This window comes from Exophiala viscosa (assembly GCF_022695815.1).
Source record: "Exophiala viscosa unplaced genomic scaffold EDD37scaffold_2, whole genome shotgun sequence".
In the NCBI taxonomy this organism is placed as follows: domain Eukaryota; kingdom Fungi; phylum Ascomycota; class Eurotiomycetes; order Chaetothyriales; family Herpotrichiellaceae; genus Exophiala; species Exophiala viscosa.
This window is the reverse complement of record NW_026944354.1, coordinates 2,494,088-2,521,359: the sequence shown is the minus strand read 5'-3', so window position 1 is coordinate 2,521,359 and position 27,272 is coordinate 2,494,088. Positions and strand designations below refer to the sequence as shown.

The following is a 27,272-nucleotide window of genomic DNA, read 5'->3' as shown; positions in this document are numbered from 1 at the left end:
TGACTGTAGCCCTAATAGTTGCCAGTACAGCTACGATTCTTTTCGCCGCAGGGCTAGCGTTCTTCACAGAAATGCAGCCAGAAAATATCATGGGAGCTGTGGCCGCTTACGCAGCGGTCTATGTTGTTTTCGTGGGTACACGCACTTAGATACAATCTCCTCGGGCTAGCATCTCCCCGTTTGGTGAGTATCCATGGCGGCGTCTTAGTAGAAGGTGGAGGGAGACTTGGGACGATTGGAGAAGGAAGTCGCAAGAACAGAAACGGCCGACGCGCTTCGAGATGCACGATCAGGCTATTCACACGCACACCAGCACGGCAATCTGATTTGGCGAGGGAGCAGTAGCCATCATGGAAACAGGCAAGAGAGTGTAAGGTGAGCAGGTGGGTAGGTAAGCGGTGTCAAAGACCGCTGCAGTTGGATGAGGACCGAGGCGGGCTCGGTGTCGGTGTCGAAGTAACTAGGTACCAGCTCTCATGCGACCCATATCGAGACCTGGTCCCGATTACTGCCAGTCACTAAATAACCAAATAGCGGCCGGTACTAACAGCTCAACCGCTGCTGCCGCGGCCACCACCTTGGAACCGAAACCATGTTTCAGACCCGAGATCACTCGTCCTGTGCCAGAAAATGCCATGATCCCGCCCAACAGAGCCAGCGGTGTACGTCGTGATCGGAGGTCGTTGCTCGCCCACCACATCATGACGCCCCAGCCCGCCCACATACCGCCGAGAAAACGAAGTTGACTATCAATGAACACCGCAGCAGGCGAATTCACCGGGAAAGGGTGGCCGGAGAAGTTGTACACGCTTGATGCGCCGAGGAGGACATCGGCTGTCCCTGTGCAAATGGAGAAGAGGGAGATGCCTTTGAGGAAGTTGGAAAGGGAGGACATGATGTGTACTGATAGTGATGGACCCGTTCGTTGTGGAGACGTTGAATGCTCCGTGTGCTTTACTTACCTTGCATGATGGAGGGTAGGCAACTTCTTATAATACCCCATTGAAATGGAACGTACTCGTTTCCGGGTATCGGCGGATGTGCTGCAAAGGGAGATGATTGCTCAAGACCATTAGACTTCAAGACAGCTACGTCCGTAGTATCAGACAGTACTCGCGGACCATCGTTCGTCCGTGAACATCCCTACACTTACCATCTCCATGCTTCCAACGAGTCTGTTCCAAAAGAAACGTCCGTATGTCCCAAGTTGTCTTCATCTGAGTTCATGGCTTACAAGTAAGCCATTGCGCCACGAAAAGCATACTTGCGGCTCCCCACTAAAGACGACCTAGCAACAGTGTGGCATTGAAAGGGGAAACTCGGTAGCCTTGGTATGTCGTGGTAATTTCTCCTGCTATTAAGGCCGGACATGTCGAATTATGTTGAGTACTCCACAAGCTGACATATCCTTGACGTTGAAAGAAGGCCGTGGTGCCCTCGGTGTCGATACCTCATGGTATGCCGCCCCAGACAAACATAAGAAAAACGCCAAGTTTAACGCGGATTGTTACTCGTAGGACACGGGGCCAAATGGAAGAGTTGCCGAGGTTGAACCGGTAATAACATGTCTTGACGACGACAGGCGTCATTCACAACGGCAGAGTATACGGCGGAGCATACGGCAGATCATACGGCGGATCATACGGCGCAGCATACGGCGGAGCATATCAGCGCAATATCGATGAGATTAGGCGTACCTATTAGGGTGCCCGTCCACGCCTAACGTGATGCCTATATAATTTCGTGCGGGGGTAGTCCTCACGCCTATCGGACTCTTAATATAGTAAGTTAGCCGAATACGTGACATCCGGAAAATCATATACGTATGTAATGTACTTTTGATAACTACTTTCGAGGCGTACCACGCCTACATTAACTTAATATATAGACAATATATATACCGATCGAATCGTCTCATTCAGTATATTATAGTGCCAATAAGCGTAAGAGTGGTAGTGTAGTTGTGGCTTTGAAAACCCTCAACATAAATCAGTCGCCATACAAATTGATGTTGAAAAATATTCGAATTTGGCCCCGTGTCCTAACAATCCGCGTTACAAGGTCATCTGAAGATCCCGCCGCGTCTGGTGCGTCATATCTAGATGTTCATTTCTCTCACAAACCGCGTCGTTCCGCCTGCCAATGCCAACGGGCGAATACCTGTCGATAAACATTTCCTGGAGCCTGTGTCCCATGAGGTGATGTTGAGAGTCTGTCTATAGCCCCGGTCGCGTGCCAACCGCATCCTCGCCTGTTGTAGCCCACTCTCAACAGGTCCCCGCAGACCAATGGTAGCAGGTACTCTTCGGCAGCCTGCCGTGCAAACCGTACGTCGACTGCCCGTATCATCTTGTCGAGCAAGTCGAATCCTGTCAAGACATACCATCACACCCGCTGGACCAGCCTTACAGCACAGACACCACTCAACAACTCCCACCTCCGCGTCCCAGTCCTCGTCCGTCTCTCCCTCCGAAGTCTCACACTTCTCCCGCCTAGCCTCAACATGGTGGGATCCTCACGGCCCCTCGAGGCTCTTACACCTCATGAACCCCCTCCGCCATGACTTCATTCAAACGTGCCTCAGCTCATCGTCCTCAACCACGCAATCATACTCCTTTCTCGACATAGGCTGCGGTGGTGGCATCTTCGCCTCCTCCGCGGCCCGGCTCCCCAGCACGTCGACCGTCACAGCAATCGACCCTACCGAACAAGTCATCGAAGTCGCAAAGTCGAACCAACGCACCGACCCTGCCCTCTCCGCCCCGAAATTGCGCTACCTGAATTGCGCAATTGAAGATCTCCCCATCCCAGCCAGCGATGACCAAAAAGTCGATATCATCACTGTCTTCGAAGTCCTCGAGCACATCGACTCGCCATCCTCCTTTATAGACCTCGCAATCCCCCACCTCAAGCCCGGCGGCTGGATCATTGGGTCTACAATCGCCCGCTCGCCGATCTCGTATCTGACGACTAAACTCATCGCCGAGGCCCCCATAATCGGTGTTGTGCCCGCCGGCACGCACGATTGGAACAAGTACATCAACCCGTCTGAGTTGAGGAGTTACTTTGAGACCCGTGCACCGGGCACGTGGAGTGACTTCAAGACCCAGGGCGTGATCTACGTTCCTGCATTGGGCTGGAAAGCCGTGAACAACAGTGAGGACTTGGGCAACTACTTCTTCGGCATCCAGAAACTTGATTGAAGAAGTGGGATATACAGAATCGCCTGAAAGGACAAACTTTGCAAGTCCGATGTAAGAGCCGGAGCAAGTGGCGTGGAGGCGGGCACAGGTACATGTCACGCGCTCCTAGAGGCTTCTGTCCAAGTAAGGGCAGCAGCAGCGCCTGCAGCAAAGACTCAGCATCCGCAACGTGCAAGCCACGCGATCAATTTGCAAGTGGGAGGCTGGCCAGATACCCGGACCTCGCCACAGCTATTGGAGCCAGTGCCGTGGACTTCGTCCCAGAACGCTTCGTCAAAGGCCAAGGTCATGCCCATGCAAGCACGCGGTGTCTACCGTGCTGCAAAGCTCGATCCCCAGATCGTCAGCCATTTCGCTCGTCTGTATGCATGTTCCCTGGCACGGTATGCCTGACCAGATCTCAGATCTGTGTACATCAGCAGCACGGTCCGAATTTGTCCAAAATGTATCAACAAGTCATGTCAAAAGGTCTACATTCTGTACCATTGTTCAGCGTCGCTCGTGTCGCTACAATGAGACGAGTAGAACAGATAATAGCAAATCAGTAGAACATATAATGACACACCAAGAACTAGAATAATGAAGCAGTAATTCATTTGTACCACTACAACTGTGAGGCTCGCTACATATCCAACGCCGTCGCTATAGGTGGGTATCACTGAAACAGTCCAATCAGTCCTCTCCACACTCCCGTTTCGAGAACTCATTTCTTCGCCTTCCTCTTCCCCTTGCGCTTCTTGCTGGGCCCTGCCGCCTTGATCTTCTCCCCATCGAGTTCAGCATCACTATCCTCGCTTTCAGCACGAGCAGCTGGGACCAACAGTCCCTCACCAAGCAACTTCTGTTTACACTCGTCCATGATACTCCTGGCCTTCTGCTCGTCCCAGCCGTCACCGCGCGAACTGCTGCCGAAGATCTCGCTATACGCAGCCTGTACATCGTCATGTCTCTCGGCAGAAGCGGACGACCCAGATGTCGCTGGCAGAGGAGCAGCCGATCGAGTTGCGCCAGTTCCCACTCTCCGACCATGTCTGATAGGAACTTTCTTCGCTGGACCGGCTTCGATGACGGCACCTTCGAGGTCTTCCTGCTCCAATTCTCCATTCGCGACCATCTCCTGTAATTTCCTCTGCGCCGAAATCTGCATCATGGCATCACGATGCTCGTCTCTTAGTCCCTCCATCAACAAGTCTTTCGTGGCGTTGTCTTCTTCGAGTCGTCGGATAGTATCATGTAATTGTTTCAATTGTGTCTCCTCCAGAAATTTGACCCGCTCCATGAGACTGGCTGTCAAAGATTTCTCTTCCTGATATTTCTGATTGAACGTCCGAGCCATCTCTTCGAATTTGGCGCTGCGAGTCTGGAAACGAGTGTTCTGCTTTTCCAGTTCGGGAACTTTACCTTTGGCGACGACATCATGCTCGCTTTCCAGGTTGTGTAGTCTCTGCAATGCTCCATGGCATTCTTCCATCGCACGTTCCGCTTTCTTGTTTGCTTCAGAAGCTTTGTCCACAGCTCTTTCAACCACTTCCTCAAAATACACACGCTGACTTTCAAGTTGACTCGTCAGTAGATGCGTATATTCGAGGGCAATATTGTCCATTTTGGCGACTTCAATATCTTCTGCTCCCTCCAGAGCTGTTGGCTCGCGTCTCCTACCAGGCAGTTCGACCAGTTTCTCGCCAGGTTTTGCAGCATCTTGAATGATGCGATGTACGTATGCATCGCCGGCATAGTCCCAGACACGCTTGCTTTCAAGGTCCATACTGAACGTGTGTCCACTCTCTTCAAAGTGTGAGTAGGCATGTTTGCCTTCGTATCTGCCACAGCCCACTTTACCACAAATCAGACACTGCCAGAGACTGGTCTCAACATGGCACACCTCACATTCCAGTGGTCCGTCGTACACTTCATACTCGCCAGGAGTCTTGCTTTTGAATTTGGACGAGCCGAGGCGGGAGGAGAAGTCGTCATGCGTATATCGACACACAGGACAGCCTCCACCGGACCATTTTTCCAGGCACGTGCAATGAAAAACGTGCTGACAGGGTATGGTCAGGAGTCCGGTAGTTTCATCCATTCGTTCCAGGCAGACGGGACAGGTAGGTAGTTCGACCAGTGACGGTGTCCGAGGTGCTAGGGGTTTCGTGGTCGTGGCGGCAGGTATGAAAGGGTCATTCGACATACGAGGGTAACTCGTCGTTGGTGAGCTCAGTCCATTGCTCTCCTCCACAGTCGAAGTCTGGATCAGCTCGACCGACTTGAGGAAGACAACGTGACATGTCTCTGGCTCCATGCTGTTGAAGACTTTCCCATTCCATTCGTGTTGCCATTCTCTTGCCTTTTTGCCATGCTTGAACTTCATCAAGACCATGTATCTGTTCGCTCTGGACGTGCGCACCATCCTGAAATGGCTGACCTCACTCCGCGTATCCTCGCCGACCCAGGAAAGAAAGTCTGATGGAGTCATGTAGGACGGTACTGCCAGGATACACAGACTCGTGCATTCTTCGTCTTTCGGAGGCGGGTGAGGCTTCCCAGAAGGAGCATTACGCAGTCCATCGCTCCAGAGGTCGCTGGACCTATATGCCGAGTCCTTGTACAGTCCCGATGTCTCCTCAGAGTCCCTGTACAGATGCACTATTCCCCATCCCTCGACAGTGTTCTGGCCTTCCAACGGTTCGTATCGCCCTTTAAGATGATGTCCAGAAAATGCGCTTCCAATTCCTTTCTCTATAATATTGTCTTTTACTGGTGGCGGCTCCTTTCCCTCTGTCTGTAATACCATGTCTGTTGCCTGAAGTAGGATATTGTCTAGGCGGTGATCTTTTGGGTCAGAATGAGAGACGTCTGGGTTTACTGGACCCGGTCTGTCAGGGAATAGTGATTGATTGCGATTCGAAGGATCGACTTTGATTTGATGCGTCGTATGATCTCTTGAGCGTCGTCGTATTGAGGAATGCGTAAATGGTCTCAAAGCCTTGAAAAACTGGCTGAGATTCGGCGGTTTGTGATAATCGTTTGACTGCGCAGTGGACTGGGTATCTGGGAAGAGTTCAACAGCAACGTGGAAGAAGTAATCAGGCATTTCGCTACGGCATCACCATGGCGGATATTCACGTATCGGTAAGAGATGAAAGAGAAAAATGAAAACAAGAGAATAATGAGACGAAGAATAAAGGTGCGCAGTCAAGATACTCGCACCCATGTATCAGTAAGTGGCAAGACTGGCATTGGCAGGTGCCGTCAAACGATTTTGGGCGCCTGCTTCTGCATGGCAAGGCAGCATTATTCTCACCGCGCGATGTCTAAGGCGAAAACTGAAGATCTACAAGAGACAAATGTCTGATGAGAAGCAATTGGTATTGTGATAATTCTACTTCTCGGAGCTCGGCAAGTTGCTGCCAGCCGTTCCGTTGTCATTCATGCATTCCTAACAAAAAGAGGAGCCGTGTCGTCATAAAACCCATTCATCCGCCACCGAAAACACCAGGATTCGTAGTCGTCGCCATCGATATGATATTAGTTGCTTACTGGCCACCACGGAGTCTCAGCACCAAATGCAGAGTGCTCTCCTTCTGGATGTTGTAGTCAGATAGAGTGCGACCATCCTCCAACTGCTTTCCAGCAAAGATCAATCTCTGTTGGTCAGGCGGGATTCCCTCCTTGTCTTGGATCTTTGATTTGACGTTGTCGATGGTATCGGATGACTCGACCTCCAGCGTAATCGTCTTGCCAGTCAAGGTCTTGACGAAGATTTGCATACCACCTCGCAGTCTCAGTACCAAGTGTAGGGTGGATTCCTTCTGAATGTTGTAATCTGAGAGTGTTCTTCCGTCTTCCAACTGCTTGCCGGCGAAGATCAGTCGTTGTTGATCAGGGGGGATACCCTCCTTGTCTTGAATCTTTGACTTAACATTGTCAATGGTGTCTGATGATTCCACTTCGAGTGTGATGGTCTTGCCCGTAAGGGTTTTGACAAAGATCTGCATACCACCACGGAGACGGAGAACAAGATGGAGGGTGGATTCTTTCTGAATGTTGTAGTCGCTGAGGGTTCGACCGTCTTCAAGTTGCTTGCCGGCGAAAATAAGACGTTGTTGGTCAGGGGGAATGCCTTCCTTGTCCTGAATCTTGGACTTGACATTGTCGATAGTGTCGCTGGACTCAACCTCCAAGGTGATGGTCTTGCCCGTAAGAGTCTTGACAAAGATCTGCATACCTCCACGAAGACGAAGGACCAAGTGTAAAGTAGACTCCTTTTGGATGTTGTAATCGCTCAGGGTGCGGCCATCTTCGAGTTGCTTTCCGGCGAAGATAAGGCGCTGTTGATCAGGAGGAATTCCTTCCTTATCCTGGATCTTGGATTTAACGTTGTCAATAGTATCGCTGGATTCGACCTCAAGGGTGATGGTCTTTCCGGTGACTGTGAGATGATGTTAGCATCAGGCGCAGGTGGCGGGGAAGATAAGCGCGGGGTCAACTTACGAGTCTTGACGAAGATTTGCATGATTGCGGTCGTCAAGGGATGTGTTGTTGGTGTTGTAAGTGGATGAAATGGTAGAAAAGCGAGACTGTTGAGGATCTCTGAATGTGGTGGAGTAGTGGTAGTGATAAGAAGGAGGAATGGGTTGGGATGATGGAAGAGAGTGGCTTATAAAGGGCACGCGGACGCAAGCTGAGGCAGGAGGCGAGGCAGTGACGGTGACTAATAATTGGCCAATCCACTAGTCCAGTCTAGTCTGGTCTGAGTGTCTGATTGCGACTTCCCGCTTCTAATGGAATCTTCTGGTTCAGTGATGCAAATGAGCCATATGTGAAGTTTTAATTCTGTCGCCTGGGAACCCGAAAAAAAAAGGCAGCCATGATCATTCACTAAGTCTAGCAAGTATTTTCATTTTCATTTCCATTCAATATCAAATCATTCACCGATCAAAGGAAATTTCTGTCTGCCTGGAAATGCCTCAAGAGACAGGCGAGGAGATGCTGTCCTCAATTCAACTGGCCACGTGACCACTATTAATCAGCCGGGTTTGTCTTTCCGAGGAACTCTCAGAGGTCTCTAACCATGATATCAACTTCTCAGGTCCACGGAGTTGTACCCGGATTCTGATCCCTATCCTCCCACAGCGATTACTCGTATCTCTCGTCACTCTTCGCTACATGATTGTTGTCACAAGCGACAGCATACACCGCTTGTTCAGTCGGACATTGATGGTTGCCTTGACAGCAGCGATATCGGACACAGACCCCAGCCTCCCCGCAAAATCGACTAGTAGATGACGCTGGTCCTCATCGCCACCAGGTATCGATTGCCACAGCATGGCGGCCACAATATCCGCCACCTTTTCTTCTCAACATACTCCACCTGGATACCGGGTGTATGATCAGTCAACAGTCGTCACAAAATGAAAGCATGAGACATATCATACCGAGGATGATTCACAAGCTGCTTTCGACAGTTCTCTATCTTTGATTTCCAGAATGTATGACCGCTTCTGCAGATACTCCTGAATCTTGCACCTGTGTTGTCTTTGTTGGCGGACATATCGGCGTGAATTCTGCACTTCTGACAATAGGAATCCGCCTGCACCGATCCACACTTCTTGTTGTTGAAGCATTGCTCTTGAGATCCGGAGCTGTTCGCCGCAGCGCAAGAATGGTAGACGCGAGGTTCGTCTGCCCAATGATTGCAGCGAATGTGGTACACGTCTTCGACGTAACACATATTAGCGTCGAAACTGGTATGCAAGACCTGATGTGTACCACTGTCAGCTTCTGGCTTCGATGATCTTTTTATCGTCCGCAATATTTATCGTCGCACCTTGAACGAGTTCTTTGAGGGTCCTCCATTCCTTATTGTCAGCTGCTCCACAAGGATGTTCAACTTTTGTGCTCGAACAATGTACTCTTGCTTGTCTTTGTCGGAGAATGCGCTTGAGTTGATCAAACCTTCTGGAGCACTGCATACCGCAACACCTTTCGCCGGAGGGGATATAGCGCCCAGTATTTCGAAAGGTTTGTATGAGGCCATGCTGTTGACCTGAATTGGAGCGATTTCTTGTCAATTGAACTGCCAGCATCGATGCAATTACCAGAAGGAAGTCCTTGTGTCTGAAGAGACTATATAGCGGTAAGTTTAACAGCTCAAGGCTGCTTTCCTCCATTATGTTATGGCATCTTTTCTTTTCCTTCGCAGTTTCTGGCCATACAGCAAGCATACGCTCCCCTGGTCATCAAACTTATGCTGCCGAAACAATCAGCACATTCAAAGTCGAAGTTTGCCTTCACGTCAACAATGCAATTCGACACAACCCCCATGGAAGCACACTTTTGAGCTGCAGGAGACCTCTGGTAAACAAGGCTGCAGCGTGCTATGACTTCTAACCTGATGTTGACTGATGGCTTTGTTGAACTACCAGAGCTTGGACCAGATGGGTTGGGAATTCTCGTCTACACCACATTCCTGTTGATTTCTGGAACTCTATGACATGTTTCCCGGTCACCCTTAGATGATTGTTTACATGCCTCGTTTTCGATACATTTGTCCAATGCTCTCAATGCTTCATCTCCCAAGCGCATCTTTGTTGAGGTGCAATGATGCAACGGTTCCGACCATGGCTCTCGCAGACTCGCCCGATGGTATGTTTCGACCGGCCGACAAGGCATTCAACCCGCTTTATGGTGCAGTGATCGATGAAAGCAACACATTCGATGAGTTCTTCAACGAAGACATGTTTCGTACTGATAGCAGCGACGTTGAAAACAAGGACCAAACCAACCAGTACGAGGACTTTCTCGGCAAGCACACTTACAGCGAAGACCACTACATACCTTCAACGGCGACAGCACCCTCAAACGATCATGACTTACCAGCTCAGCCCTGGCGGCAGGGAATATGGTGCTTGAAGCAAGAACAACAAAATCCAGATTTAATGGTGGCAAAGACACGCAGGTTAGAGACAAAGCGACCAGCACCCATTCAGACAATGGATGCTGTCAGTCACTACCGCCAGCCAGTGGCCAGCGCAGCCCTGACCTCGCCGAGTCGAACAAAGCGGTTTGCCACCTCACCGAACGTCGCCTCATATGACCCAACGCAACATGTGTATCCTCCCTTCTCACGCGAAGCCACCCTATCACCCAGTCCAATGTATGCACAATTACCTATCTCGCCCAGACGCGGGCATGGCGACACAAGCACATGGCAGCAGGACTTCCAGAATTTCCATCTCCGCCTACCGTATGACCCGCCATTGCACTCACCCTCTGCTCTGAGACTGCATAACCAGGAAGGGACGTCGGCCGTCGAAATGAACTCGGCGATAGTAGCTGAAAATCAAGGCATTGCTGTGCCGCAGCACAGAGCCGAAAATGCGCATCACGAACACAAAGTCTACTCGCCTGTGATCGATCCTTTTCTGTTCGAAGATCGAGGCCCTGATCACCACGAGAATCTGATTACCTACAATAAGGCATCTCAGGATCATCGTGTCGGGACCCATGGATTATTGTCAAGACCTTCGCCTGGCACTGGCAGTGTACCGTCATCGGGAAGCTCACATCATTCCCAGGACGCAACATCGCAAACGTCCAACACCAGCAGCAGTCTGCAATCACAACTATTGTTTTCTCCAGTCACATTGGCTGCACATCCTCCACTCCCAGCATTGGAACCCGAAGAGACATATCCTGCCTTGGCGGCTCCTACTCCTCAGCGCATCCCTCATCCGATTCTGCAGCATCCCCCAAGTTCGGCATTGACGGGGCTCGGCATCCAATATTCGGAACTGGAGCAAATCGGCCACGCCATCTTCGGTGAACCACAATCATATGTCCAACAGATGCCGGTCACTGTTGGGATGGCAGTGCCGTACCCTCCACCGATGTCTGCAATGCCAGATCCCATGACCTCATACGTCCCTCTTCCCCCACCACCATCATACGTCTTTACCGATAACTCACCTTTCACCTCACCACGAAGACAACGACGGTCACCATCGCGATCGACTTCTCCCCCTATGTTGCCGACGAACGTGAGCCCTCGTCGCAATCCACGAAGGTCGCCAACAAGGACCGTGACAGACTACACGCACAGCCGGAGGAAGTCGATCCATAAGTCGGGCCCTATCAAGGATCTCTCCATACAGGAACCGCTCCCATCACCTCGAGCCAGGTCCTCCTCGAGACCTCCTCGCACTCCCAAGGCGCCCAAGACACCTACCGGTGTGGTTGACTTTGTCAATTTCACCCCTGCAGACTCGGCAAAGTTAATGAACGACGTGGCGCCGAGTGGGAGTTCCAAGACCCGAGCCCGGAGAGAGATGGAGGCAAAGGAAAAGAGAAAGAAACTTGGTGAAGCTGCATTGAAAGCGGTGAGGGTTGCAGGTGGAGATGTGGCTGTTTTCGAAAAGGCAATTTTTACATGAGAACAAGGGGAAATCAAAGCTGAAAGTTGCATTTAGGTAAGGAGATGCTATGATGTACGATATTGCCAGTCGTGATTTTTCTGTTGCAAAAAAGGTTGGCCTGCGTATAGTAAGCATTGTCGTAGGATATAATATGTCGAGCAAGATGGTATTTCTGTCTGTCCTGGTTACACAATATACCAATATTATCATCACCATGATTGATCATTTCATAGACGGTTGAAATGGCGTTCTATTAAGAGTTTTCACTCCGGGCTAGGAAAGTCTTAACCCATCAGGGGCTCAGGGGCTCACCACCTCTTAATCTTGACCTCGTATTTTCCCGCGTGGTCAGGGTCTTATTTTAGGTGGCGCCTTCAGGTCGATCCGTCTCACATTCCGGCAATGACAGGCAGATCAGACATCGGACAGTCCTTGCCTTCTGGAGCTGACAGCGTGATGGGCACCTGAGATGTGACATGTGAAGGCGGCAACTTCCTTCCCGAATATATTCGTACCTATGTTGACGTGTCACTTCCCACATAACCCGGATCTGCGGCAAGACATGTCATCACAATGTTTACTCGCCCTTGCTTTTCAACCCGATCTTGAATCAAGACTCTTGTTCCCTCGCGTGGATGAGTGGATTTGCCCGTTTCGCAATCCCAGTCTGTGGCTTATACCCGGGCGTCCGCCTAAACAAGCAGGAGGCTTGTTTCTCGTGAACCAACCGAGGCGAATCCAGGGCTGCCAGTCACGGTTTGATGATCACCAGTAAGCGGGTGCCTTGAAGAATTTCCGGATCCCAGAGACTCCAGAGGCTCCAACAGGCTCCAGAGGATCTTCGCTGCCGCCGTCACCGTATCCTCTTTTTAGATGCAAAACTGACTCTAGGGTGAAACGCACTGGAGTTGACAGGGGTGGTCACTGGTCGGCACCTCCAACACACACAAAGCCATCCCAGGCCGCCCGCAAACGTTCAAGCGTCGTATGCTTTGATGACATTCTTCTAGGATATCTTCTCGTCTTTGTCTACCTTTTCTGCAACTCGACCGAGTTATGAGGCGGTCATGGATACAGTCAAAGAGGCTCTGAGACGGACGAAACACTTTCGACTATCGCCCGAGGCCAAAGAGCAGGCTCTGAAAGATACCACCTGGGTTCATGTACGCATTTTGCCACAGAAAACAAATTCATCAACTTGACTGATTGCAAAACAGGGCCTCAAAGGAATCGCCGCTGTGCTCGTCGTCTCATCACACCTCGTTCTCTGCTATGCCAGGAATCTCATTCCACCATGTTGCGCCCCCGGCAGTACTTCTCCGTCGCTCCTCCAATGGCCGGTTTTTCGCCTCGTTGCCAGCGGACATTCATGGGTGGCAATATTTTTCATTGTGATGGGCTTCGTCAACGCCTTGAAACCTCTCAAACTCACTCGATCTGGTCAGGCTGAAGAAGCTCACAGCAAACTCGCATCATCGTCGTTCAGTCGAATCTTCCGGCTCGTGCTTCCGGCCACCGCCGCCACCATCATCAGTTGGTTCATATGCAACATCGGATTATACGAGAGGGCCAGTCTCAGCGACGCCTACTGGTTGAATGAGAATACCCCTTCACCGAGTTCGAGCTGGCTACAAGCCTTTGCAGATCTCCTGGACGGGTTGACCTCGACTTGGATGTTTGGAGTTGAGAACCAATATGATCAGCCGCAATGGGCTTTGGTCTACCTTCTGCAAGGAAGTGTCATGATCATCAGTGTACTGCTGCTCGTCACCTCGATGACTACCCTCTGGCGAACTGTGACACTGGCGGTCCTTTCGATCTGGAGTTTGAATTGGAGCTGGGTGATTGGTGATCGTGAGTCCCCCCGTTTGATCGTGGAGACATTTGGCTAATCTTTTTCAGCCTGGACCGGTTTATGTTGCTTTGCTGGCATCATGCTCGCCGAGCTGAGTCTGTCAACCCTCCCTAGGACCGCGGCCGATCTGTCACCCTATCTTTCGCCACTATTGATCCCACTATCTCTTTTCCTCATGTCATATCCAGGTTCGTACGCCGAGTCAGCTGGCTGGTCCAACTGGCTTTACGAGAGCGCCGTCCACTTCCTGCCGGAAATCGTAAACGGAAACTTGGATCGCATGTACGGCTCACTTGGCGGTATATTGCTGATGGTTGGTATCATCATTTCTCCGCATGCGCGTTGGGTACTCAGCAGACGACCCCTCGTCTGGCTTGGTGAGGTCAGCTTTGCCATCTACCTGCTTCATGGCATGCTGTTGCGCACTGTGTTCGCATGGATCCTGCAACTCGGCCAACCAATGACGCCATTCGGTCGGAGAGCCGAAAATGGAGCCGAATATCGTATCGAGCGATATCCTGTTCCGGGGTTTATGCATTGCACGCTGGCTACGCTCGTTCTGGCATTGTGCATCGCCGGTGCAAGCCATGTCTGGAACATGAAATTGGAACCGCTCTTTGGAAAAATCACCAACAAACTCGAAGGACTAATGACTGCGAAGACCTCAGTCGAGCTGAACTCTCCGGAAAAGAGTATCTTGCCGATTCGAAAGGATTGAATATGAAGTTATGACACATGAAGGATGAACAGTTTTTGACTTGCCGCATCATTGCGTTCAGCGCTCGACAGACGCCGTCTTTCATGGACGGCCCTCGATATACCTCGATAGCATTCAGCAATTTGTACTCCTCGCTCAAAGAGACGTCAAACGCATAACGCCTTCGCACTCGACAATACCAGCACGGCTCGATTCAGCCAACATTGGGCACTCATCGGTGGTCTGCATCAATACTGGATACATGGACAAACTTTCAGCAAAGGTACCTGTCGTCGTTAAGCAAACCCAATCTTGGCATATACCCTATGAATTGGAGTCCCGTCGGACACGGCAGAGTCGCACGATTTGGATCTTATGCCAGCCTCGAATAAAGCTCATAGGCGCCAAGCCGAGATGGTACAACGAGGCACTTGATGCACGGATGTTTGGATTTCGCCCGCGTCGCATTCAATCAACCGCGAAGTGGATGGACGAAACACCTATAAAAGCGAAACATCGAATTGGTGAATCGCAAACGCTGCATCACACCGGGAACGAGAGTAGTCTTGGCCACAATACGTTGATACGTGGTTTGCGGAAGAAGCAACGAGGCCAGAGGGTCTGGCCCATATTTTGGGCAAGGCTCCAGTATATTAGCGAGGGTCCTGGATCTGCAGACCTTACCCCTATTCACTTTCTGATGTTGGATGTCACAGCTTGACCCTTGTGGTCCTTCGAGCATTTCCCAATCATTCTCCTTCAGTAAAACTATAGTCAATGTGCTTCCGAAATGAAATTATAACCCAAAATATGCAAATCACGCCCCGTCCCAATGAGTTCCCCACAGAGCCATGGCAGATAAAGTCCTGACCCATTCGAATTCATCTCCGCAGTCTGAACATGATGTCCACGTACACCGCAAAGAGCACTCCAACGAGAGAGAGCAGGATAGTCGCATTTTGCAAGTCCCCCGGGTGATGCTTCAACCAGTATATCGCAAAGCAGAAGGGGCCAGTGTGCCAGACCACGAAAACAGCGATGATTTTGCTGACAGCTATTCGAGTGACGGCTTGCATGCCGTATCCGACAGAGTTTGGTCCGGGCTCAACGCGCGCCTGCAATCTTTTTGGAATTGACCTCAGCAACCTCTTGCAGGTGGACGGCGAGCAGCACGGGTACCATTCCTGGCATCGAGACCAGGGCTATTTGGCGCCATTGTGACATTGGATATAGTGGCTGGCCCTTGCCTCGAGTTTTGATACAACATTGGGATCTATCAACCGTCCATTTGGGTCAGTATGTGGGATGAATGGCATCTGGCTTGTACTCGTACATCTCTGAATAGCACACTCTCACAGGTTGACATGGTCCAAAAAAGGTAGAACCAGCCCATGATTTTCGTGTACTCAGCCAACATTGTGACGACTAAGGTGTGGTCGTTGTGGTCGAGCGCATTTAGCTGGACGAGTTCGGCGTTGTCTTCACGATGACCGATACAAAAAGCAATGAACTCACCACTGGCTTGGGGGCTCGGTCTCGCTGTTCTGGACCTGAAGTCGGTCAATTCTCGTGGTAGTTGATCTGTTTGATTTGAGCCAGAACGTGTTTGGCCGGTATTCTGTCCATGAGCTCTGGGACTGCCATTCGGGAGACTCGATCGAGAAGCATCCGCGCGCCCAAACGGACTTGTACCCCAAGCTCTCGGTGTAGAGCTCTGGATGCTGTGTGGGTATCTGGGTATATCATACGGAAGCATTATGCCGCAAGCCTGGTCAAAGTCATCAGCAATTTGACTTTTGTTCGGTCCTTAGCACGTGGCGATTGCTTACACACTGAGACGCAACTCGACGCATTCCATCCGCAATAGGTCGATCAGGCTCTGTGAACGGCCACCAGACAAGCTGCTGACCACTAAGTCGTTCGAAGTAAATTTTTAAGTGGTCATAAGTGGAAGGCTCGTGCCTGAGGACCTCAGAGTCTTCAGAACAGCCATGTGCAGCTTCTTCTTCCACCGATCCATCTTTCTCGCTCAGTGTAGAATGCGAAGGCTGGATTAGTCGGCCAATTTCACCATCACCGTGGCCCCCTTGATCGTACGGTGTGAAGGCCAGACCTTTCTCCTCTGCCACCCAGTCCGCACTGTTCTCCATGTTCCTGTATGTCTTACGCCGTTGACTGGCCAAAAGCGGTGGAATAGAATCGATCCTCGAGGAATCCAAACACTCAAGAAGTCGCACTTGAAGTCGGTATGCCTGCTTACCAAGTGGATAGAATGACAATGACATCGCGGTCTGAAACACCTTCTGCATTCCCATTTGCAGCTCACTCAGCAGAGGCACAGCCACGCTCAACATACCAAAGACCACGGCCGAGATAATCAATGCCTTTATGACACTAGGGGCGGAGGTCGGATAGATCTCTCGTATGAGTCTGACTTGATCATCAGGAATAGAAAATATGCCAATTCCCAGAATTAAGGGCGAATAGAAAAGCTGCACAACCTTTTTAGCATCTTAGTCTCCGAACGGCGTAGCTAGGTGAGATTACCAGGAAGACCGAGGTCACAGGCGCGCTGTTCCTCGCCGATTTGGCCGTAAGGCTGGCTTGTGTGATCGCCTGCAGTTGAATCCAGAGCTCAATCTGCTTATATTTCAGCTGATGGCCAGGCTATATCTGTGAAGAGCACAGAATATTCTGACTTCGTCCCGGAGCCCTTACCTTTCTTTCAAAAGCGATAAGACGTTTTTCCAAACACTCGAGTGTCCTCTTCAGACGTTTGAGCTCTTTGGTCCTTTTCAAAATCTCAAGATGCGACTTGTCGCATTTCGTCGAGGCTTCCTGAAAGTCCCTATCGTAATCTAGCAAAAACTCCTCGCATGCCTCAACAGTTGCGGATAGCCGCTCGCTAAAAGATTCAACCTTTTCTTTGACAACTGCTACCCATGCGTGGAGTCTCCAACACGATACCTCCTCCTCAACGCTATACTTTCGATCACTTGAGAGCGTGAGAGGTTGGAAGATCTGAGAATATGGTAAGTTGACAACGGAACGTTAGATGGTCAAGGGACGATCGGACTTCTGTCCTATGCTAGGAGTGAACAGAAAGAGTCATGGTAAGGAATGGGACAGAGAGACATATGTCCGTGTCGTGGGTGCGGGGCCAACGAAAATGAACGAAGTATACGTACCTCATGCTGCTCCCGACGGCAGATCGACTGTTGCAGTACCTCAACCACAAGATTTCATTCACCGAATACTAGGGCGAGACGATGACCTAAGATACACAGGAAGTACTCTCTTGCATGCAGATAATCGTCCGAACAGCCGTCTGTCCAATCTTTCCAAATTGCGTGAGGAGAGCAAGGGTCTTCTTTTTCGAGAACGTTCTTATGAGGTTCCACATGATCTCGGTCCTCGGTTTCACCATCGAATCTGGTGTCGGAGAAGCAATATGCGGACCAGCTCTGTTCGCTGGTACCAGTGACTACTACAGTGATGTCCGCTTCGTAGACGAAAATGGGGCTATGATCCCCCATGTCAAGCAAGGAGAGGTTCATACACCGCCTTAGCACTTCTCCGTTTCTGCCTCGACGATGGTCGGGTTGAGGTTCCTGAGATCTTCTCAAAGCGTAGTATGGCAGATGAAATGCGATTTGGAAAATTCGGTGACCTTCAGATGTCACTGCCATTTCGAAATAAGGGTCAGGTGCCAGATGCCTGTAAAGAGCGGTACGGAGTCCGAAAGACTGAGTGTAAGATGCCTTACAAATTAGGGCGAGGAAACTCCATTGATCAGGATCGTAGATGTAAATGATTCGTTTTCGTGAATCACTCACTACCTTCTCGTTCTCCTGCAAGCACTCTTGTGGACTTCCCCCATGGCCATCTTGCCTTATTGATCCATAGGTGTCCCCAGATTGTATTGAGGTCGGACGAGGTGTAGGTAAAAACTCCTCAGACGCTTCATTTTGTCCGGGGCCAACTGCCTGATCGACTGGACAACCGCCTTCAGGGGACTTACAATGAGACCGCGAGAGCTCATTGTACAATTGATTTGCCGTCAGTGGCCCGAAGATCCTTCTTTTGCCCTCTTTGACACCGCTATCAAGCAACCAAGCAGTAGAGCGTGGAATGGACGAGGTTTGCCCTACTTGTTCGTCAAAGAGTCCTTCAAGTGTCGCGCTGGAACAGAACTCCTTGACCAGGTCACCTTGAGAGGCACAATCGTCAGACTCTCCAAAGGCGCGCATGAAGTCTTGACAGGTGTCTTCGTCGTCGTTGGCATAGGCACCATAGCGATGTGCTTTCGTGGGCCATGCATTTCTGGATTCGTGGCTCGTATCTCGCCGAACGGTGACTGGCGAGTCGGAGTACGCCATGCTGTTTGCGTTATTCGAAGCTTCCGAGCTCATCTGCATTTAGTCCTGACAATCTTTCGCACTTCTCTCTTCCTGTTGCCATGGACAGGCAGACTCAACTGGACAGAATCTGACCACACGGACCAAGATAAATGTCGTTAGCAACGAGAATGATGTTTAGTATTCAGGGCAGGAAAGCGCACAAGTAGATTGAGACTTGTACAAAGACAAACGAATCGAGGAGACCACAAACGAAGACGTTACATTGTTCGCCCCAGGTCCGTCCACAAAAGATCTGCCTTGCGGTGTGCCTCGTGTTGGCAATGGGCCGCAGAGCAGTGTCCTCATGCACCACCCCCGAAGATGGACATGCACCGCGTGACAAGCTGGTACTGTAGACCAATATCACTCTTGCGCTGTCGTCAACTGCTCACCGGCTGCGCCCGGCGATGTCGCCATTGGCAGAGTGTGGAAAGAATACATTGTGGTGTTGGGTGCAGCGTTGACATTGGTGCAGATTCTTGTCAGTTTTGACCAGTCGCAGACATTGGGCAGGAACCACACGACATTGTAGGAAGTCGGGCAACGTAACGACATGCTTGATTCGTTGCGTTGGTAAGGAAGCAGCAGGTTGGGCAGCAATGGTGCTGCAAAGATTGCCGGCAGGTAATCAGACTACCTGAGTCCGGATTCGCGATGTGCGGCATGCGACGCACCTTGAAAACTGGTCAACTCCTGTACAAAGAACATGGAGGTGTCGAAATGCGGTTGAGCAGGTTATTGCACGTTCGGCACACCTTCCGTGGGTGTTCGAAGCACCTGTGGAGGCTCCCTAGGCCCTAGGCCTAGTGCCCAAGGTCGGCCAAGCTGGGGGCGAAAAGTGACCCTAATTGAGTCGATACAGAGTGACACTAGTTGAGTCGATACAGAGTGACACTAGGCAAACTGTTTAAACCTCGCGCAGCCTTACGGACAACAAACCAGATCCCAAAATGAACTTGAGGTGTATTTCCGCGAATGATGTCGACAAACTGCTCTGAAACATCCTGATGAGGCCAAACTGCTCATCCGGATTGATTCCTTGACTTTCCAGTATGGCACTGCAGCGCAATATATATCTGAAAAGTGAGCGCACCAATAGGTCAGAACTCGTACTCAAAGTCTCCCCAAGCTCCATCATCCAGGATTGACTGCCAATCCGCTGGATAGCTCAACGGCATCGCCAGATTTGTGTTCTCGGGGAAGAGATAGCGACTGGCAATGTTGTTCGGCACGGCGTACATAGGTTGGGTAAGGCTCGGATCCTGGTACTGAGGCTTGTCGGAGACCAAAGGTGGCTGGACCATGAACTGACCTTGTTCCATCATTCCCTCTTCCATAGACGTCGGCTTCACTTGTATAGGCGAGGCATTGACCGGTTCGTTTGGGCAAAATTCGTCGCCATTTCTGATGCGCCGGACAATCTTCGAAAAGAGACGAAATATCCATCCGCTAACAGGCCAGGTACTTTGAAGCTCGCGAAGAGCTATCATGGCAAGCCTGACTTTGACCGCGGCTAGCTGCTCCAGTATTGATTGCCCAGAGCAAATATCGACCGCTTGCATACCCATGGCAGCAAAGAGAGCTGGAACGATGTGAATAGGACAATGCAAAATGTGCGACTGGGAGAGTAGTCCTTCGACTATCCTGACCATACGATTGGCAGCATCCATTGCTAGGGTATGGGCAGTCTTCATAGACGGTGGTGACAGATTTTGCGGAGTGATGGAACGGTGAGTAACGATCTCGAACCAGCTGATGCACATTGTTAGTCGGGTTTGTAACGATTTTGTAGGGGTGACCGACCAGTGAGCAATGTGCAGCATGCTTGTCCAGAGACAGGTGCTGCTATTTTCCATTTGCAATTCGGGAGGGAGTCGAGACCTCCACTGATCAAGGGCCTCGGAGCATGAATGGAACATCTCCGTGTTGTTGGATGTTGTTGAGTTGAACGCGGTGAAAGAGCTATGAACAATGCGTTCAGCAATGAAGGAGAGCTCGACCAGAGCCATGACATAAAGTCCATCCACGCGCTCAGGGGTTACAAAGATTTCAGGCCTCGACACTGGCTGCTCTTCGAAGTCGGTACGGTCGAGGAGCTCGACGTCACAATCGACCCTTCGAATATGGACTGGGCGGCCCAATGCCGTGGCAGCATGCTTTTCTTCGGTGAAGAGAGTCCACCAGATCTTCTTCCACAATGAGCGATCCCTTGCCTTCATGTCAGAGTGCTGGGTCGAGCGATGCATTCCTAGCGTGAGGGCAAGGCTGATTGCAATACCCAGCCAATGCCAAGTGTCCTTCTGATCCATAGGTCCATTCCACCAGAAACTCATCAGAAAGACGGACTGAACGATAGTGACCTTGTTGGGCTCGTGGTCATTGTCGTACAATGCTTTGGCCCGCTGGAAAAAGGTCTTCCGGGCGTGATATCTGGAATTGAATCCTGCCTCAAGAAGCACGGATAAATCACAGTGACCTGCGGCCATGAATAGGATAGACTGCAAAAGCAGGTACGAAGGAGGATTGGTCGGATCTGCATATTGAAAAGCAAAATCCGCCCGATCCAGGATGGGATAGTGAGGATGGACGAATTCAAAATAGGTGCGGAAGAGTTGAGAGCAAGTATGGACGTCAGGGACAGTGAGTGCGCCTTGCTGTTGTAGGAGAGTCGTGACTATGTCGTCGTTACTACATTCATCCTCGACGGCGTCAGCCTTTCGACTTCGAGGATTGAAGCGCACCACATAGTGCCTTTTGCGCGTAGGGCGGACAGACTCAGGGTTTGTTTGCCGTAACAAGTGTGTGAGGTTGAAGGTCTCTCCCATGTACATAACATGCACTACACCGTCTCTGAGTTCAGGATCCGCGCCCGCATTTGTGGCTTTGTCGAGGACCTGAGTGTAGAGAGTTTCTTGTGGTTCCTGCACTGCATCAGGCTTTTCATGGTCAGAGGTGGAAGTCGAGTCTTTATGCACGACTCGATCTGCTGGAGTCTTTGGAAAGGCTCGAATGTCTCTCAAGGGATCATAGACATTGCCATGTGCCGCCACTATACCTGGGGTTTGCGGCTCAATATAACTGTGCTCGCGTGCTATGGAAGGAGAGGTGGACAGCTTCCGCTTCTTGCCTCGCCTGCTCTCAATCAGCATGCAGTGACGACCTGTAGTCTCGCAGTTGGAACAAGGCGTTCCGTTGGCAGCAGCATTGCACTTTACGCGCCTGGAATGACACCAAGTGCAGGCCACAGCCGACCGCTGTCGAGGTCTGCCTCGTTGTGTCGACAAGGCTTGGTGTGGTTGGTTCATTGATGAAGTCATCACGGGCAAGCAGGAAGTATGAACATGTGGGAGGGAAAGTCATAGCCTATGGCCCCGGAGATTGGGGTACGGCACTTCCTTTTGAATGAGATGGAGACGTGGGAGAGTTTGGGGGAAGCATGTCACCGCGCTTGAGTAGGAGATGTTTGTCTCCAACTCCGCACATGGCGGTGTACTTGAAAGCATAGCGATCATAAATTCTACTCACAGTGCCGGTGATGAAAACGGACATATGGCCGTCTCAAGGCCGTCTTTCAAAAGTGCAGTGGCTTTCCCCTCTCCATGTGCCCCTCCCCCAGACTCGGAAGTTGCCGACAGACATCTCCAGAACTTCTTTTCACATGTGCCCGGTCTGCTGTGGAGAGCATGCGGGCTGAAATTAGCGACTCAAGAGTCCGAGTGATAGCTACCTATTCAATGTCCGCGAATTGCATCACCCGACGCACTTCACAGTCGGCTGGCAAGTCCTGCCAAGTCACCATAGATAGCCCTCCTGTCGCCAAGGTATCTCTTTCCAGCAGCGTTCCAATTCAGCACAGCCCAAATGTTGTTCAAGCATTCTTTCTTGTTATTCCAGTATTGCAAGTAGTATGCATGCTCCCACATGTCGATGCCAAGGACGGCCAGATTTCCAGGTACGGGCAGATCTTGATCCTTGGACGTGGTGATCTCGAGTCGGCCACCAAGCTCATTTTTGACCAGCCAAACCCATCCGGATCCCTGGATGGCGAGCGCGGTGGTCTCGAGGGTTGTTTGGAAGTTTTCGAAGCTGCCCACCTCTGCACGATGTCCTGATGTAGCTTTGGTGCGGCCGACGCAGTGTCAGAGTCTCCGGTCTACCTAGGTGAAAGGTTCTCCCAGAAGAGGGTGTGGTTGACGTGGCCTCCAGCGTTGAACTTGATGGCTGACTGCAACTCGAGTTGCTTGACAAGGTTGCCATTGGAAAGGGCTTCGGCAGTCTCTTTCGGGGCCTTGTTGAGATTGGTGATGTAGGTCTGGTGATGCTTATTGTAATGTAGGTCCATAATCTGGCCAGAGATCGAAGGTTCCAGAGCCTGTGAGGTATCAATACTTGTCGTTTATATGCAAGAAGCCCATGAGGACGACTTTGCGCTGCAGAGCAACATGTGAAGACTGACATCTAGGGAGTACCTAAGTCCAGGCAGTGAGTATTGTTCCACGGCCATCTTTTCTTCGTCCTTCAACTGTGTACTAGCACGTTGGAATGATAAAGCGTACAGGGTGGCGGGCAAAACAACAGCTTTCCGACCGTCTGAGCAGTCTCAAACAGGCGAAGGGGAAGGTACAGCAGCTTTTGTCCGCGGCAACGTGAGTGACGGAGGAGGCATCAGATCATGCTCTCCCAGTTGACTCACTTCCACTGCCGTGCAGGACACTTTCTGGTTCGTTTGAAAGAGGCAGAGAACCACGCTCAGGTCCGCTTGCTTTGCACTTCATTGGCCGATGTAGATCATAGCATGGGAGTTGCTTAAGGTCCTCATTGACGTGCTCATGAGTGTACTTTGCACGTGCAGGCCTCATCCCACCTGATATCCATGTGGTTTCGATCTAAATTCCTAAGGTCAACCTCCCTGTCAAAGTCATAGTGAGGCCATTCGACACCGAATGTTGGTATTTCGCAATGTGCTCGTACGACAGGAGCAATTCTTCTGGACCTCATTCGTTGCACATGTCGGTATAATAAATGCAGGAATCAGTGGTTTGTCAACACTTCAAAAACCGAAACACTGAAAGGGACTGAAGACGCGTTCATTCTCTGGGTCATTGAGCATAGAGAGGGTCAACTGTCGATGTTGTTGCGGCGTGCTCGAAGCTGGGTTGAGGAAGGGGGATTATTAAAGCAGGAAACGGGAAGGGAATTACCGTCTCCTTATATCGCGTCATCAGTGGCTCCTATTCCTTTCACCTCGCCAGGCCCAGGCGCTAAAGGTTTTCCCTCCAAAACTGGGGAGATGGGCGTAGACGGGTGATCTTCGATCAGGGTCGCGCAAGCTGGGGGTGAGCATGTTAAGCCACCACTATTATCCTCAAGAAGGATGACCTCTCCGTTTATCAGTTCCCTTGGGCAAGAGATAAGCATGCAAAAGCCCTCGACTTTGCATATATCAAGGGTCCGTCACTGCTTCTGCCAGAAACATTGTTGCTGCCCGTGAGCCGGCAAGAGCACTCACATGCACACCCCGCACGATCCCAACCCTTAGGGCTTGACAGTCGTGATCGACATCCTATAACCGAGTCTGAGCATGCTGTAGCCGTGCATAGGCTATGTACACCACCAACGGGGACTTTCATCCCCATACTGCACGAGTCGTGTACAGCAAAGCGATATGACATATAATCCTCCAACCCCACAGCATCCCCAGATTCTTTGTTTCTTCCCGCGACAGCACCATGGCAAGGACATACACGCTCTACAACCTACGCATAATCCTGGTGTTGACGCTGGGAAGTCTTACCTTTGGATATGGCTTCTCCGTGATATCCAACACCATCGGCCAGCCAGGGTTCATAGCCAAATTCAACCTCGGAAGCGACTCGAGTTATGACAATGCAATCACCGGCACGATCAACGGCCTGTACTGTGCAGGCGCCCTGTTTGGAGCCTTGCTCGTCGGCTGGATGAGCGAGGCTCGTGGTCGGAAACAGACTATGTACCTTGCGTGCGTGATCAATGTCGTTGGCGGCACACTCGAGACTGCCTCGGTCGACATTGCCATGTTCTTGGTCTCGCGCTTCATTTCTGGCTTTGGCATTGGAATGATGGTTGTATTGATCCCGATCTATCAAGCCGAGATATGTTAGTTACAAGGAATTTCTTCTCCCCCGGCCATTTCATCCAGACTGACTTGACCAAAAGCGCCACCGAATGCTCGTGGATTCCTAGTCGGTCAGCACGGAACTTGGATTGTCCTGGGCTACGCAATTGCAGGCTGGGTTGGCGCTGGAACATACTACTCCACCAATCTGTCGTTTCAGTGGCGCTTTCCAATCGCATTGTCAATTGTCCCACCACTTGCACTGGCAATATGCTCACCTTGGGTGCCGGAATCACCGCGTTGGCGTAAGCATATCGCAAAACCGCTCGGTAGACCTTTCCACCACTGACACATCGAGCGCAGTGCTCACAAAGGATCGCAATGAAGAAGCATGGGCCATTGTCCGACGCTTGCATGGCGGCGAAGGCTCGGACGAGCAGGCTTTGCAGTATGCTCGTGAAGAGTTCTACCAGATGACCGAACAAGTCCGCGTCGATGCCGTGGCGTGGAAACAAGCCGGCTGGCGCGGCATGTTCACCAAGAAGAGTTACCAAAAGCGGTTCTGGATGGGATTTTTCATCCAATATGCCGCCCAATCCACGGGTGCTCAGGTGATATACGGTATGGTCGCACCGCATTATGACACTTTATCTTGTGCTCACAAATGTCGCAAGTGTACATTGTCTCGTTGTACCAGAATCTCGGTCTCACAGGAGGAGTTCCACTCATCCTAGGGGCGGCGTATGTGACGGTAGCAACCATATCCAACTTTGTGGGAGCGTTGCTTCTTGACAGAGTAGGACGAAAGCCACTTCTTCGTAAGTCGGGCCACCCGAAACGCCGTGTCACCAACAACAAAGCTGTATCTGACGTTAACAGTCACCGGACTTACCGGTTGCATGCTGTCCGTGGCTCTGGAGACGGCGATGATTGCCGAATATGCTGGTACGACCAACAAGGCAGGTCTTTCCATGGGAGTGTTCTTCTCCTTCTGCTTCATCAGCTTCTATGGCGGCGGAATCGATGTCGTGGGCTATGTTTATTGCTGTAAGTCACATCTGTGCATTCCTTGGTCTCGGTATGTTTCCGCGGTAGGACAGCATACTGGCAGTGGTTCCACTCCGATGGATTGGACAGAAAACTTCTGTGCATAGTCCCACTTCGGTGGCCCTACCTCGTATGCCCTTACTCGGCGGAGGACCGACAGGACTCTGTGCAATCCCTGGGCTGATCTCACCTTTAAATATGCAGCGGAGATATTCCCCACACATATCCGATCGCAAGGCGTGGCGTGGTCACTTGCAGGTACATTCCTGTCAACATTAGTGTATGTGGAGGCGGCTCCCACGGCACTCGCCGACATCAAATGGCGCTATTACATTGTTTTCGTATGCCTGACATTCGTCAACGTGCTGGTTATCTATTTCTGGTGTCCTGAGGTATGTACTTGGCGGAAGTCCGCCAGACTCAGAGCCGGAAGTAATGTACTCATGTGCTGACACATATTTTGTCGGGGTAGACCAAGGGCCTTTCGCTGGAAGAGATCAATGCGCTCTTCGGTGATGAGGTAGTCGTGCATTTTGCAGACGCTACCGAGAAGCAAAAACACGAACTCGCCGCCAAGGTGCATGCAGAAGCCGAGCAACGGGAATACGACTCCCAACGGCGCGGAGAGGCTGCAGGTGTGACGGAGGGGGCTGTAAAAGCTTAGGATTAGGCAGCCCTAGGCAAACTGCAGAAAGTCACACGAGTTGAGACGGCACAGTATGCAGTACGGAGTACTACCACTCTGGGGCAAAGAATGCTGTAGTCATACATTTCGGAAGGCCGAGAAAAGGCATTCGCATGAATTCCCGACGGTGAAATAAGGGCTTACCTTACATAACACTACAGTATGTACTGTCGTGACTCGTCGTGGCGCCGGAAAAGACAGTTGCGATCAATGATCAGTCCATCAAGATGAAGTTTCTGTGGGGACGATCTTGCCTTGCCCATGCTATGGGCAGTCCGTGCGCAGGTCAGGGTACTTTGTAATAATCACCAACCCATCAGATGACGTCGAGGAGGTCCGTGATGCCTTTGCCAGGGTAGGGATCTGGCAGAAGTCCGTGGCTGGGGGGCCCGCTTGTTTTGGCTTGCCGGTGCCTTGTTGGAGGGGCGTCTGGCGTGCATTAGCCCCCGGATATTAATATCCTCGCTAAAGGACCAGGCTGGCCAATCTAAGTCGAGTCCGCCTGGTGCCTTGCGGAGTGCATGCCTGCGGCACACCCTCCTAGGCGGTGTTAGCGGCAAGAAAGCGCATCATTTCCCGGGGGCCATGGCCACCAGCGGCCAGATGGTGTCTAGGCCAACCAGAAAAGGGGCCACTAAACTGAGACAAATTGATTCTTGGTCCTGCAAGTCAAATCTTCATGATATTGCGTCCAACAGGGATGAGGCATGGAAGGAAATGAACGGGCCATCACTGCCCATCACTGTGTTGTGCTGCCAACCACCACCGTCACCATTTCTTGTATCTTAAATCTTGTGCCGGCTGTCGCTATCGACCAACCTCGTCAATTTTCTTGTTTCTTGCCCAGCTAAGCATTGGCGATCACACTGTCTTTCCCGCT

The 27,272-nt window shown here is 51.1% G+C and overlaps 11 protein-coding genes across 11 annotated transcripts; 4 read left to right on the top strand and 7 right to left on the bottom strand.

Moving 5' to 3' along the window:
- Positions 1-505: 505 nt before the first annotated feature.
- Positions 506-1,154, bottom strand: EDD37DRAFT_663188 (uncharacterized protein; the record flags this gene model as incomplete). The annotated part of the gene is made up of 1 exon (XM_062819185.1): positions 506-1,154. Exon 1 carries the CDS (start codon positions 893-895, stop codon positions 506-508), a length of 390 nt encoding a protein of 129 aa, XP_062673401.1. The 5' UTR covers positions 896-1,154.
- A 1,299-nt stretch (positions 1,155-2,453) lies between these two features.
- EDD37DRAFT_550857 (S-adenosyl-L-methionine-dependent methyltransferase) lies at positions 2,454-3,194 on the top strand (the record flags this gene model as incomplete). Its single annotated transcript, XM_062813684.1, has 1 exon — positions 2,454-3,194. A coding segment is annotated over one exon (741 nt), but the record flags the coding sequence as incomplete, so codon positions are not given.
- A 584-nt stretch (positions 3,195-3,778) lies between these two features.
- EDD37DRAFT_622540 (BRCA1-associated protein) lies at positions 3,779-6,644 on the bottom strand. Its single transcript, XM_062816062.1, has one exon. The coding sequence runs from the start codon at positions 6,289-6,291 to the stop codon at positions 3,907-3,909; it is 2,385 nt and encodes a 794-aa protein (XP_062673399.1). The 5' UTR covers positions 6,292-6,644; the 3' UTR covers positions 3,779-3,906.
- EDD37DRAFT_622539 (polyubiquitin) lies at positions 6,548-8,068 on the bottom strand. The gene is made up of 2 exons (XM_062816061.1): positions 7,692-8,068; positions 6,548-7,629 (listed from the first exon to the last, which is right to left on the bottom strand). The coding sequence occupies exons 1-2, from the start codon at positions 7,711-7,713 to the stop codon at positions 6,734-6,736; spliced, it is 918 nt and encodes a 305-aa protein (XP_062673398.1). The 5' UTR covers positions 7,714-8,068; the 3' UTR covers positions 6,548-6,733.
- A 682-nt stretch (positions 8,069-8,750) lies between these two features.
- On the bottom strand, positions 8,751-9,569 carry EDD37DRAFT_264283 (uncharacterized protein). Its single transcript, XM_062810868.1, has one exon. The coding sequence runs from the start codon at positions 9,422-9,424 to the stop codon at positions 8,975-8,977; it is 450 nt and encodes a 149-aa protein (XP_062673397.1). The 5' UTR covers positions 9,425-9,569; the 3' UTR covers positions 8,751-8,974.
- EDD37DRAFT_264251 (uncharacterized protein) lies at positions 9,570-11,829 on the top strand. The gene has a single exon (XM_062810867.1). The coding sequence runs from the start codon at positions 9,716-9,718 to the stop codon at positions 11,630-11,632; it is 1,917 nt and encodes a 638-aa protein (XP_062673396.1). The 5' UTR covers positions 9,570-9,715; the 3' UTR covers positions 11,633-11,829.
- A 706-nt stretch (positions 11,830-12,535) lies between these two features.
- EDD37DRAFT_263649 (acyltransferase 3) lies at positions 12,536-14,308 on the top strand. The gene is made up of 3 exons (XM_062810866.1): positions 12,536-12,777; positions 12,832-13,468; positions 13,517-14,308. Exons 1-3 carry the CDS (start codon positions 12,682-12,684, stop codon positions 14,185-14,187), a joined length of 1,404 nt encoding a protein of 467 aa, XP_062673395.1. The 5' UTR covers positions 12,536-12,681; the 3' UTR covers positions 14,188-14,308.
- A 1,134-nt stretch (positions 14,309-15,442) lies between these two features.
- EDD37DRAFT_606315 (uncharacterized protein) lies at positions 15,443-18,545 on the bottom strand (the record flags this gene model as incomplete). The annotated part of the gene is made up of 6 exons (XM_062814874.1): positions 15,443-15,934; positions 15,996-16,658; positions 16,714-16,833; positions 16,885-17,187; positions 17,355-17,381; positions 17,424-18,545. 6 exons carry the CDS (start codon positions 18,543-18,545, stop codon positions 15,443-15,445), a joined length of 2,727 nt encoding a protein of 908 aa, XP_062673394.1.
- A 725-nt stretch (positions 18,546-19,270) lies between these two features.
- On the bottom strand, positions 19,271-22,024 carry EDD37DRAFT_263519 (fungal-specific transcription factor domain-containing protein). Its single transcript, XM_062810865.1, has 2 exons — positions 20,370-22,024; positions 19,271-20,318 (listed from the first exon to the last, which is right to left on the bottom strand). Exons 1-2 carry the CDS (start codon positions 21,881-21,883, stop codon positions 19,667-19,669), a joined length of 2,166 nt encoding a protein of 721 aa, XP_062673393.1. The 5' UTR covers positions 21,884-22,024; the 3' UTR covers positions 19,271-19,666.
- Positions 22,025-22,330: 306 nt separating this feature from the next.
- Positions 22,331-23,070, bottom strand: EDD37DRAFT_656403 (Fe-Mn family superoxide dismutase; the record flags this gene model as incomplete). The annotated part of the gene is made up of 3 exons (XM_062818828.1): positions 22,331-22,652; positions 22,724-22,938; positions 23,023-23,070. The coding sequence occupies 3 exons, from the start codon at positions 23,068-23,070 to the stop codon at positions 22,331-22,333; spliced, it is 585 nt and encodes a 194-aa protein (XP_062673392.1).
- A 1,225-nt stretch (positions 23,071-24,295) lies between these two features.
- On the top strand, positions 24,296-26,810 carry EDD37DRAFT_587836 (general substrate transporter; the record flags this gene model as incomplete). Its single annotated transcript, XM_062814480.1, has 7 exons — positions 24,296-24,701; positions 24,762-24,965; positions 25,024-25,281; positions 25,335-25,478; positions 25,540-25,707; positions 25,912-26,099; positions 26,180-26,810. 7 exons carry the CDS (start codon positions 24,296-24,298, stop codon positions 26,369-26,371), a joined length of 1,560 nt encoding a protein of 519 aa, XP_062673391.1. The 3' UTR covers positions 26,372-26,810.
- Positions 26,811-27,272: the final 462 nt, after the last annotated feature.

Excerpts from the sequence above, each read along its gene's own strand:
- EDD37DRAFT_622540 (XM_062816062.1), bottom strand. The coding sequence starts at position 6,291 with ATGCCTGATTACTTCTTCCACGTTGCTGTTGAACTCTTCCCAGATACC.
- EDD37DRAFT_622539 (XM_062816061.1), bottom strand. The coding sequence starts at position 7,713 with ATGCAAATCTTCGTCAAGACTC. Across the intron at positions 7,630-7,691 it reads GCAAATCTTCGTCAAGACTC|TCACCGGAAAGACCATCACC; the intron begins GTAAGTTGACCC and ends ATCATCTCACAG.
- EDD37DRAFT_264283 (XM_062810868.1), bottom strand. The coding sequence starts at position 9,424 with ATGCTTGCTGTATGGCCAGAAACTGCGAAGGAAAAGAAAAGATGCCAT.
- EDD37DRAFT_264251 (XM_062810867.1), top strand. The coding sequence starts at position 9,716 with ATGATTGTTTACATGCCTCGTTTTCGATACATTTGTCCAATGCTCTCA.
- EDD37DRAFT_263649 (XM_062810866.1), top strand. The coding sequence starts at position 12,682 with ATGGATACAGTCAAAGAGGCTCTGAGACGGACGAAACACTTTCGACTA. Across the intron at positions 12,778-12,831 it reads AAGATACCACCTGGGTTCAT|GGCCTCAAAGGAATCGCCGC; the intron begins GTACGCATTTTG and ends ATTGCAAAACAG. Across the intron at positions 13,469-13,516 it reads GAGCTGGGTGATTGGTGATC|CCTGGACCGGTTTATGTTGC; the intron begins GTGAGTCCCCCC and ends AATCTTTTTCAG.
- EDD37DRAFT_263519 (XM_062810865.1), bottom strand. The coding sequence starts at position 21,883 with ATGACTTCATCAATGAACCAACCACACCAAGCCTTGTCGACACAACGA. Across the intron at positions 20,319-20,369 it reads ATGCTGCACATTGCTCACTG|CTGGTTCGAGATCGTTACTC; the intron begins GTCGGTCACCCC and ends AATGTGCATCAG.